The following is a 12,565-nucleotide window of genomic DNA, read 5'->3' on the forward strand; positions in this document are numbered from 1 at the left end:
AATGATTCTCTGCATCCCTGCAACAAGTGCATCGAGCGAGCGCACCTTAAGCTCAGCCGGCCGGGTGCTCGAGTCCAGGCGAAACAGACTAAACCCCGGCACAGTTGATGCAATTCTTTTTTTGCACAGTGCACATTGAATGACAATGCCCCGGTTAGATTAATGTGGTTAATAGCCTATGCTTCGTTATTCAGTTTATTGCAAATAGCCACAAAAACCTAATTTTATTTTTATTTTTGGATTTATTTATTGTTTATTTACCAGCCTTAAGATTTGAATTTGTTGCAGTTTCCAGTGCACTGTAAAGCCTGTTTTCACCTTTGTGAGAGTGAGACGGAATAAACGCCTTATTCAATGGCACATTTAACGTGTAATCGTGTATTAATACCGGCGGGTGCGGGTTGGGGCAGGTTGTGCAAATAGATATGGTGGTGCGGGGCGAGATGGGGTGGGTCATATTTTCTCATTAATGCGGGACCCGCGGGTTGGAAAAACCCTGACCCGCGCATCACTACCGCCCGCTACTGGAGAATCCCCATCAGAAACGATCGGCGGTGGGATCAGAGCCGAGCCGAACCGAACCGAGGGGCTGTCTCGGACTGAAACCCCCGGCAGAACTCGATCAGCATCCGAAAGAGCCCGCAGCTTCCCGATCCGGAGGAGAAGAAGCGAGAGGTTTATGGTTCTGGGCGATCAGTTTAATTTAGAGCAGTTCAGAGCTAAATTTGCGTTTAATGTTTAGTTACCATATGTATATTACTGTGTAATGCCGGCAACTACCGGCATTATTGTTGTTTGCTTATTTTGTGTTGCCATTTTCACCAGTTATCCGTGGGTTTAAATACCGCGCCGTCATCCGTCTCATTGCACGTGGTGTGACGGGGCGCAGCCATCTTGCCGGCCACGTGCGGTCACGTTGTTTTGAGACACAGATGATCGGAAGATATGTACCACGTGTTTATTGTTTTGATCTCTTTTGGTGCCCCGAATAATTAAATAATTTTGAATAATTCAATTGGATAAATAATCGACTTTATTAATTATTAATTATAATTAATAACTCTTGATAACTGAAACAGCGCCCCCTACGTGTGGCACAACAGAGTCATACAAGCGCTTCCACTGCAGCCTGAACGTGCACAAGGGTGCGAGGGCCTTTTCATCACTGCTTGCAGCTTTAATTGTTAACTTTTATTTGATTTCCAATTAATTATGAGTTGGTCCAGAGGGAGGGGCTTAGCAGTTAAAGGCATCTGGCCACCAGGGATTTTGTTTTTGGGTTACTGCGTTTGGAGGTTGCTGCTGAACAGAGCAGGTGTATACATCAGTGTGCATATTTTTTCCCTCAGTTTTTTTTCTTAGTTTCATTTGTTGGACGTCCGAGTTTCTTTAATTTTTTTGTCAATAAAACACCTTAATCTGCTTTAGCAACTCCAGCCATTTTTTTCCCTTGTACAATAACCCACAGTTTATGTAACAGATGGACTGATCGATGGATGGATGGATGGATGGATGGATGGATGGATGGATGGATGGATGGATGGATGGATGGATGGATGGATGGATGGATGGACAGATTTATGGATGGACGACAGATGGACTGATGGTCCTCCAAAACTGGTGGTTCCATGATTTCTTTCCAGGAGGTGGAAACTCTCAGGTCCTTCTTCAGCTACAAGATTGCTTTAAAAACCGGTTTTAAATATCATTCTCGTTTGCTGATTGAAATTTTCAAGTACCGGTATTTAGTTTTAAATAAGTATAAGTGAGTAACAACAGCTTTGACCCACCACCCATCTGACACTACTGACTCTGGAAAGTTGTTTTGATTGATCCGTCTTTGCATCGTCACATCAGGAACCGTTTTCTGTTATTTCTTCTCCCACAGAAACATGTCTGTGAAGAGGAAGAGTGATCCACAGAGGGGCTCCGGTCTGGACCAAGATAAGGACTTTGGTCTGGACCGGGAGGAACCAGAGCAGCTGGTTCTGAAGCAGGAGACTGAAACCTTCACGGTGACTCCCACTTACCAGGAAAGGGACTTCAGTGACCCAGAACCCAAACCTGAGCAGCTTCACTCTCAGAACTCTCCCTCAACCGAGATCCCAGATCAGGACCAACGCCAGAATCTGGATTCAGGACCAGCTCCAGATGTGGAGACGGGTCCAAAGAGGAGTCTCAGAAACAGACCTGACGGTAAAGTAGAGCAGCCTTCTGAGCCACAGCTGGGGGTTAAACCACAGGAGGGTAAAACATCTGTAATATGTGACATCTGTGGAGAAAGATTCAGAAACAAGAACAAGTAAGGTCTGGATCCAGACCTGCAGTTCCTCTACTGACCACTAGGGTCCAGATCCAGACCTGCAGTTCCTCTACTGACCACTAGGGTCCAGATCCAGACCTGCAGTTCCTCTACTGACCACTAGGGTCCAGATCCAGACCTGCAGTTCCTCTACTGACCACTAGGGTCTGGATCCAGACCTGCAGTTCCTCTACTGACCACTAGGATCTGGATCCAGACCTGCTGAAGTCTCACGGTAACATTTCCGTTGTTCAAAGTATTGATGATTCATCAACATAATCCAGTAAGAGTGTAGACATGTTTGTTTACATTTACAACTGTTTACAACCATAAGATGCTTATTTGCATGTTTACATCCAACTAGTAATATTCCTGGTTAAAATCTATCGTGGGCAGCTGTGTGTAGTAGCAGTTGTGTATTTCCTCCACAGCTGTCCAACCACAGATAACAGTCTGTGATACTAAACTCAGAACCAACCTGCATGTGTTTGTGGGAACATGAAGGTTTTAGTGCTTCTGCATCATGTGACCCAGACCGAGCTGTCAATCAGCAGCAGCAGCTTCTCTGTGGTCTGCAGGGGCTGATGGGAGTTTCCAGGAGCTGCTAGAAAGCAGCTTTTCCTGCTCTGGTCTCACAGCTCGTCCTTGTTGGGTCTGGGCTGCATCAGAGCTCCACTTCTCCCCAGGTTCACCAGAGGAAACACCACGGACCAAAATGCTTTTCCTCCCAGCTGCTGCTCTGTGCTGTCTGTGTTCAGGTGAGTGTTTCCAGCCAATCAGGAGCCCCCAAACTCCACCTGGAACAAACACCGTCACACTGACCTTCACCTGTCTGTCTGTGTCTCTGCAGCGCTGGTTGCCATGGCAGCAGAGCTGGTTCAGGACGAGGTAACACTGACCAGGAGAGTTGGACAAAGTGTCTCCTTCAGCTGTGGACGAACTGATCAGTGTGATTATGACGGGATAAGATGGTTTCAGAAAAAAGAAAAGGAAACTTTCAGAGCCATTCTTGATATTCACAGAGGAAACAGTGTAATTGATTCAAACTACAATCATCCTCAGAAAGCAGATTTCTCAGCTGAAAATACACAGAACGGTTGTTTGTTGAAGCTAAACAGAGTTAAACTGGATCATTCAGCCACCTACTACTGCTCCTGTTGGAAGGAAGGCGCCCACAGTGAGAAAAGATCCCTGCAGCCTGAACAAAAACCTCCAGCTGAACAGATGTCAAACACAGTTTCAGATCAGAATCCCATAATAGTTTGGGTTTCGTAGAAGTTTAATTCTGTGTAACATCAGTATTACAGGGAACTTTAAACAGCCACAACAACTAAATTATGTCCATATTTCCTCCCTCTGGAGAGCAGCTCTGACAGAGGAAATAAGCTGTTGCCGTGGCAACAATTACAGTCTGGGCGTTCAACGGCTGACAGGTTTTTGTACGAGTCTTTCTCACCGTGGGAGGAAAAGGCTACTACATCTTTGGACCTGGAAGTAAACTGTATGTAACCGGTAAGAAACAACATTTCTCTTCCTTCAGTTGTTTGATTGTAGAAGTTGAAAATGTGTTTAAAGTCAGTTTGAGCTGCTTCAGACTTTCCATGTTAGTTTGTTCATGTTTAGTAGAGAACTCATCATGCAGCCGTTGCTACAGAAGAGAAGCTCCATCATTTCTGGAAACATGTTTAAATGTCTCCCAACAACTAAACGTGTTCTTTATTTCTGCAAATATCAGAGATGTTACAAATATTGATGTTTGATCATCTCAGTAATTCTGGAGCATCTGCTGCTCTTTGAACACAAGACGACTTTGAGCTCAAATACAATTTAATAGTGATTTACAGCTGGATTTAGGAACGTTCCTGGAAAGATGGAACTGCAAATATATTCACTCAGAACGTTATTAAGTTCAGCAGTTGGACTGAATAAAGTAGCTGCTTAGTTCACGTGGAAGAGAAGAACTCATCTTTATTCTCAGTCCGTCGCCTTTTTATTCAGTCAACCAGAAAACGGTTTTAGCAAAGTATTAAATTAAGAAATCAAAAGATAAATAAGTGAAATTAAAATAAATAACACATTTATGGACTTGTTTGAAATAAATATTTAATCAACAATTTCAGAGAAGGTATAAATGACTGAGTGAATATATTTGTATTTTGATTTTCATTCTAAAGTTTAAATAATTCATATGTTTGGACATCTCCAGTAATGTTATCAAACCTGATTTTATTATTATTAGTATTAGATTTCAATGATAGGTTTATATTAATTAATATTGGTTTAACTGTTAATATCTGAATGTTGTTGAGAGGATCAGACACACAAACGTGTTTTTAGTGATTAGACTAAAAAACATCAGAGTAAAGATTTATTTTCCTCCAGATGGAGTTGGTTTCAGAGTCAGAACAGTTCAAATTAGGACTCGGACAGTTTCAGAGATAAAACATGGAGCATAAAATATAAAACTAAACCTGGAACCAGAAGAAATTAAAAAAAAAAAAAAATACACATTAAACTGTGCATGTAAATTTTATTAGACATTAAACAATAATGTTTGATATTAATGTTCTGTGATCAGAGTCCAACCAAAAATGTTTAAAAATACAGATAAATCTTATAAAACAGTGATTAGTTCAGCGGTTAAATATAATTCAATGACTTTTATGTCTAAAGCTTCTATTACAACAGAAGTGTCTCCAGGATGTTTCCAGAGACCAGAACACGACCCCCGAGCAATTATTACATAAACAAGATTGTATATTCCAGATTCCCGTCTCCCACAGAGGACAGACGTGGACCAGCGGCTGTAGCCACAACATTGTTTTAGAGTCATAAATAGAACTGGTTCATCCCTCTCCCTCACCTGCACTCACACATATTCAGAGATGGATCATGTCTCTGTCTGTGTTTGTTGTTGGTGTTGAACAAAAATGAACTAAAGATGTTAGAAGAAGGACAATGTTGGTAAAATGACGTCCCTTCTGGATTCTTCAGGAGTTAAGAGTTTGAGTTTTTTTCACGATATGTTTATTGTTGTTTTTTAAATTTATTCAACCATACAACATTACACACACATTACACAGACACATACATACATTTAACTTGCACCATTCTCTATACAAAGGTAAATAATTATATTTGATTAACCAATTGGGAGGAAAAATAAAATAAATAAATTAAATATAAAATTAAAAAATAAAATAAATCAAAATGATATTCTCCAGAATTTTAACAAGTTGTTTTCAGGTAAATCTTGCACAATCCTCCATCATATTGTTCATATATGGTTCCCAGAGTTAGACAAAGTGTTTCTGTTTTCCCTTATCAATGTACGTTAGTCTTTCCAGTCCAATACAGTTAGAAAGCTCCTTATCCACATTCTCAATGTAGGAGGATCCAGACTTTTCCAACATGATGCAATAGCTCTCCTGGCCTGAAGAAGTCCAAAGTCCAGAACTGTATATTGCTTTGATGTGGTTGAGCAGTTAAGAGTTAAAAGTTAGGATTGAATCTCCTGCCGGGAGGTGTTGACCACCAACGGCAGGTGAAGGATCATCAGGGGTGCAGACCTCTGCAGAAACACGTGTTGGCCTCAGTTTTGTAGCTGCATTGATGAGTGTTTAGTGATCAGAGTCCACGTGGTTTCCAGGATCAGGCTGAATGCTGGAAGCTGCTGCTGACTGTGTGAATGTGTCTGTGTCCAACTTCAGATGAGCAGGTAGTGAAGCCCGTGGTGAGCGTGTACCCAGCAGCATCCAGAGTCCACCTGGGGGGGGGCAGCTCCCTGCTGTGTGTGGCCTCAGCCATGTTTCCTCCTGGGGTCCGGTTCTCCTGGAAAAGACAGAAGAAGAACGGCCCGCTGGAGGACGTCCCCCCTGCCGAGGGAGAGCAGGTGGAGCTCAGAGAGCCGGGACGCAGCGCCTCCATCATGGTGGTCCACCGCCTCCATCAGGACACGTACAGATACAGCTGCTACGTCAAGCACGAGGGCGGCACGGTGGAGGCCCAGACACAAGGTGACGGAGGCTCGGTGACTGTGTTCAGCAGAGACTCAGCTTCACGTGGAGACGCTGTCAAAGACAGCAGAGGACGGACATTTGTCCCTGCAACTCCCAACATCTTTCCTTCTCTGTTTCAGAGCTTCCAGCTCCAGCAGCCCCCTGTCCTCCAGAGAGAGAGCCAGCAGACCTGCCAGCTCCAGCAGATCCAGGTTCAGGGGTTCCAGCTCCAGCAGATCCAGGTTCAGGGGTTCCAGCTCCAGCAGATCCAGGTTCAGGGGTTCCAGCTCCAGCAGATCCAGGTTCAGGGGTTCCAGCTCCAGCAGATCCAGGTTCAGGGGTTCCAGCTCCAGCAGATCCAGGTTCAGGGGTTCCAGCTCCAGCAGATCCAGGTTCAGGGGTTCCAGCTCCAGCAGATCCAGGTTCAGAGATCTTCCAGTCCGAGTGCAGGGTGAAGCTGCTCTGCCTGCTGTACACAGTGCTGACCCTGAAGAGTCTGCTGTACTGCTGTGGACTCTCTCTGCTGATGGTCCTCAGGAACAAGGGGCCGTCCACCAACTGAACACATGCTGACTGGTTTCTCTGATAATCTCACTCATCACATCATTTATACTCTTGATATACTCAAATGATTAACCGTCTTGGTGATATTTCATCTTTTATCAGCATTTATTTCTCCTTCATGTCCTTTTTAATATTCTGTATGTGCACAGTTTCGAAGCTGATTCACGTTAAATCAATATCATTGTCAATAAAGTGAAAAACAAGCATGTTGTTGTAGTTTTCTCTCTACTTGTCGCCAGGTTACATGTGTTAATGTGTTACATGTGGGGTGGGGGTTGAAGTAGCACATCTGCACCTGCTCTCTGTGGTTATTAGGACTCATCAAAACTGCTGACAGCCAATCACAGGGGTTTTCCTGCAGCTGTGTGGGTTCCTGCTCTGCAGCCTCCACGTCGTGAGCTGTGGCTTTTCACCTTAACACCACCGTGAGAGTTACAAGCAGCCACTGCTGCACACGGTCCGGGGACGTGGGGGAGGTCGGGGGGACAGGAACATCTTATGCATTCAGACTTTCTATGTATGCATGCAGTCATCAACCCTGGTCCTCGGTGCCCCAGTCCTGTCCTGTGCCACAAAGGGGGTGCTGGTTCAGTTAATTAAGAGTTATTAATAATCGTCTTACGATAGTTATTAATAATTAATAAAGAAGATGACTTATCATAACAAATCAATCTAAATGGAGCACCACCTGAATTATCAGGAAATAATAACTAAACAGCAAAATCAGTCTCAAAGTAGCTGTTATTCCATACAGTCTGTTGCCAGGGAGGGCGTTACAGAATAACAGTGAAGTAAGGAGTCCGAGCACAGACCTTTGCAACCAGCAGCTGTGACAATGTATAAAATAAACAAAAACAACGTATCTCATTCAAGTTAAACAGAATTGGTTTACACAAGTGTTAAAAAATACTGAACAACTCTTGGGATGAATTCCAATGCCTAAACTACACATAAACAACAACTAACTAAATATTAAACACAAACTTCAGATTGTGTGTGTGTGTGTGTGTGTGTGTGTGTGTGTGTGTGTGTGTGTGTGTGTGTGTGTGTGTGTGCGCGTGTGTGTGTGTGTGTGTGTGTGTGTGTGTGTGTGTGTGTGTGTGTGTGTGTGTGTGTGTGTGTGTGTGTGTGTGTGTGTGTGTGTGTGTGTGTGTGTGAGCACTCGCGGATACCACTTGGTGGGGCCCTACTACCTGTAGCCCACCCACGGCTTGGGGCCCTGATTTTTGTTGGGCCCTGCAAAGTTTTATGCTTTAAAGTGGCTCAGGAGCCTTCCCTGATGCTCCTCATGCTTTTATCTCACAGGGCCTCACGAGGTCAAAATATGGAAATGTGTGTGTGAAGTGTGTGTGCTCACTGCCACCCTGGTGGTGACGGGATGCAACTGCAGCCCACACACACACTTCCGGGAGTGTGTGTGATATTAGCCAATAGGATGTTAGCTAATGTTAAAGACCATTTCTGGAACGTTTGCAAATGTCTTTGACTACATTAAAATGCTATTAATAATCTGATGATACATTAAATGTAAGAACAAATCATTTTTTCATTCTCATATAATAATAATGATAATATCATTATTCGGTCAGATTAATATGATTTGACGAGTGAGCCCCCCTGGAACAGAGTAGACTACAGTCAGTCACAACACACACTAGAAATAACGTTTTTTGGAAATAAATATTTTTTTAAAAGACCAATGTGTTCATGTGTGATATTGTAACGTTAACAGTGAGCAGCGCCGAGTGATCTGTAAACAGTGAGGGTGGAGGGTGGAGAGTGAGTTGATAGTTCAGGGGTCCTGGTGGGGGTGAGGGTGGAGGGTGAGGGTGGAGAGTGAGTTGATAGTTCAGGGGTCCTGGTGGGGGTGAGGGTGGAGGGTGAGGGTGGAGAGAAAGGGTGGGAGTGAGGGTGGAGGGTGAGTTGATAGTTCAGGGGTCCTGGTGGGGGTGAGGGTGGAGGGTGGGAGTGAGGGTGGAGGGTGAGGATGGGAGTGAGGGTGGAGGGTGAGTTGATAGTTCAGGGGTCCTGGTGGGTGTGAGGGTGGAGGGTGGAGGGTGGAGGGTGAGTTGATAGTTCAGGGGTCCTGGTGGGGGTGAGGGTGGAGGGTGGAGGGTGAGTTGATAGTTCAGGGGTCCTGGTGGGGGTGAGGGTGGAGGGTGGAGGGTGAGTTGATAGTTCAGGGCTCCTGGTGGGGGTGAAGGTGGAGGGTGAGGGGAGGCTATGATAATGAGGCTCTGTGCTGATTGGCTGCTTGAATAACGTGTTGCAGAGGAGGGAACAAAGCCTCGCTCCAGCCAGAAGAGCCGGCTGCGTACACAAAGTGTGTCCCATGCGACGGAGCTTCGGCGACAAAATAAATTCCATTGCTTTTGTTTTTTTTGTATTGGACTGTCCTAACTGGCCGCGAGTTTAACGGTTTCACGCAGCTCAACGCGATAGTCGGATGCTGGCATGCAGTTATGACACGGTGTAAACGGATATTAAAGCCTGATTTACGGTTCTGCATTAAATCGACGCGTACCCTACGCCGTAGGCTCTGCGTTGGTGTTACACAGAACCATAAATCAGTCTTTAGTTCCCTGAAGAGGGAACGGGTCACCTCATCTTCACACTAATTCACACAGGAAGATTTAATTGAATTCTAAACAGGTACACCACAGTTCTTTACCCCGATTCCTAATAATTTCTTATGTTACAAGACAAATGAATCATGTTAACTGTAAAGAAATCACAACACTGAATTTTCACAAATGGCAACTTTATTGTTAAAAAAATAAAAGAACATAAGTTGTATATAAATAACATGTATACACTATTGCTGGCTCAAGGAAGGGCTGCGTGTCTTCTGAAGGTGTTGTTGAACAGCTTCAGGTGCATTGCTTGGAAGATCTGAAACCATGAACAGAAGAAAAATGTATTACTAATAGAGCTCCAGTGTTACCTAACGAGTGAGTGGCTCCGTTAAGTAACACTGGAGACGCCGGAGCCGCTCACGGGTCCGGTCCAGTGAGGCGCCCCGGTGCTCCGGAGCGAAATACTTAGCCCATGCAAAGATCATACTTGTAGACAAATATCGATAACATAAAAAATTAACGTCACTTACCGCTGACTCGTGTGCAGTTGCCGGGTCCGTACTGTGGGCACTGATCCTTTTATGAGGGTAAATGTCGATGCAAAAGGTGTCCCTTGCTGTGGAAACAGTCACCGCTTCTGAACAATGGCGGAAGCTCCAGCCGGCGGAGTTGGTTGTGGGCGTGGTTTCAGCAGCGCAGGCCGACCTATGGATTCTGCTCCTGTCGTTACCCCCCCACCCCAGCCTGTCCTTGTTCCCATGGTGGTCTTGGACGCACCCCAGCCTGTACCTGTTCCAGTGGTGGTTAGACATAAAAATGTGAAGATGCACATAACTTTTGACGATGCACATAACTTTTCTCAGTCAAAAGCATTACCGTGGCGACGATAGACGCCAAAAAGCGCGCCTGCCCCCTTCATCTGATTGGTCCATATTTGATAGGTCCCCAAATGTCACCAAATTTTGCACGCAAGCGAGGCCTGGAAATAAATTTGATATTTCATGGTTTGCATTAAAGGTATTGTGACATCATTTTTAACATGCTTTTAACACTATTAAAAGTCTTGGCCAACATCCCTCAAATGTGTTTAAAAGAGTGTAACAAGAAAAACTTCACTCTAGTACTCCATTCCTGGCTTTTTATTACAGTGTTTTTTTGCGCCGTGAAAAACGCTTCCTTTTCTCCCTTTCCTGTCAATCATTGCGCCGCTCCTCCTCCAAACCTCCTCCTCCAGCCATACGCTCACAGCGGCGTCGGAGAGTTAAGCCGGGAGCGACAGGTGAAGCATGCACGGAAAAGCAGCAGGGCGAACCACAGCAAACAATCATAAAAATAAAGGCATGCAAGCAGCAGTGTCCCCTTATCTTAAGTCCAGTCAGTGGCCGCGGGTCTTTTTAGCAGTTGTCCTCCGGTGGTTAGAACAAAAGAGGCTCTAAACAGCTCTGTGTTAAGCCTGATTTGTGGTTCCGCGTTAAATCGACGCAGAGCCTACGCCGTAGGGTTCAGCGTACGGTGCACGTCGCCGCGTAACCCTACGCCGTAGGCTCTGCGTCGGTGTAACGCGGAACCATAAATCAGCCTTTATGGTGCGCTGGAGAGGAGAGGAGGCAGGGAGCGGTGATTTAGCGGGTCTATACGTAACAACCCGCCAGCAAACCACATGCGCCGTTTTTGCATAGTTATGCGGAAAATCCCAGAAAGCACACAATACACTGAATGTTAAAAGTTCGTTGTTTTTTGGGTGTAATTGATGTCAAGACACCCAACAAAACACAAAAAATCAAGAAAAATGTGTTTTTCATGTCACAATACCTTTAATGGGCGTGGCCTAATGACTCAACAGCGCCCAGTTTGACGTATATGCACAAAAATCGGCACACACCTGTATCATGTCGCAACTTAAAGAAAATACTCTTGGCGCCCTGGCCGAAACCGAACAAGAAGTCGGCCATTTTTAATTAATTGTGTAATTTTGGTGCAATTTATGCCATTTCTTCGGCCGTTTCTTCGCCCGAACCGTAACGTGCACCCAGATGTGTTATACATCAAAATGTGCGTCTCGATCCTGCAATGACGCGCATTACTTTTCTCAGTCAAAAGCATTACCGTGGTGACGATAGACGCCAAAAAGCGCTCCCCCCCTTCATCTGATTGGTACATATGTGATAGTTCCTACTTTCTGCCATAACTTTTGAATCGTTTGACATAAAGACTTGTGGGTGGTGTCACCGTACTCGGTTTTGATACCTTGAACAAAATTGGTGCAAATTAGCCCCGCCCCTTCTTCTGATTGGTCCATATTTGATAGTCCGTATTTTCTGCCATAACTTTTGAATGGTTTGATATAGAGAGTCGTGGGTGGTGTCAGCCACTAAATGTCCAGGCCTGAAGAATCTACATGCAAGATATTGGACCACCGTCATGTGCCCATGCGAACTGTGGACTCTTATTGAACATTTTGTGAATATGTGAAATCGACTTTAAAGTTGGCTCAATCTTCAGTCTGGGACCAGCTTCGAATGCCTCTTAAAATGGCTGCTTTGTGAAAAATTAAAAAGACCAGTGTGCCTTGGGGGCGGCGCCTGAAGGGCGCACGTCCAATCACTGGCCAGGCGCTGATGACGTCACCGCACCCCGCGGAATGAAAAGGCTCGCCTTCCTTCTTCAAATCCTCTTCTCTTCTGCTCTTCATCATCTCTGCATCCCTTCGCGCTCCAGCATGGCTTTGTGCCAAAGGCACATCGGGCGGGGGGGGGTGCACCCGCATCGGATCATCGTGCCTGAAGATCCGTAGCGGTCTCCTGCGGCCCCGCTCGCTCCTAACCTTTTCTCTGTTTGAGTTCTTTCGCCAGGAGGATCCGATCCTCCGGCAGCATGTCCATATTAGCCCGAGAAGCCATATCCTCCTGCGTCCGTGAAGCCCGTGCCTCGATGATGAAACGGGAGCAGCCCTGATTACAGTGGACTGTCCGGCACCTGTAGGCCGCGTTAAGAGGCTCCGTGGCGGGAAGGATCGGCATGGCTGTTGCACGCTGTAAGACTGTCTTTTCTTTTCAGAGTTGGAAGCAGGAGAGGGATTCAGGAGCCGCCCGCTACTGGAGAATCCCCGTCAGAAACGATTGGCG

General features: G+C 45.4%; 1 protein-coding gene across 1 annotated transcript; it reads left to right on the forward strand.

The window, feature by feature from the left end:
- Positions 1–2,849: 2,849 nt before the first annotated feature.
- LOC133451821 (immunoglobulin lambda-1 light chain-like) lies at positions 2,850–6,937 on the forward strand. The gene is made up of 5 exons (XM_061730963.1): positions 2,850–3,060; positions 3,153–3,470; positions 3,773–3,814; positions 6,013–6,318; positions 6,597–6,937. The coding sequence occupies exons 1-5, from the start codon at positions 3,018–3,020 to the stop codon at positions 6,860–6,862; spliced, it is 975 nt and encodes a 324-aa protein (XP_061586947.1). The 5' UTR covers positions 2,850–3,017; the 3' UTR covers positions 6,863–6,937.
- Positions 6,938–12,565: the final 5,628 nt, after the last annotated feature.

This window comes from Cololabis saira, chromosome 10 (assembly GCF_033807715.1).
Source record: "Cololabis saira isolate AMF1-May2022 chromosome 10, fColSai1.1, whole genome shotgun sequence".
NCBI classification, from domain to species: domain Eukaryota; kingdom Metazoa; phylum Chordata; class Actinopteri; order Beloniformes; family Belonidae; genus Cololabis; species Cololabis saira.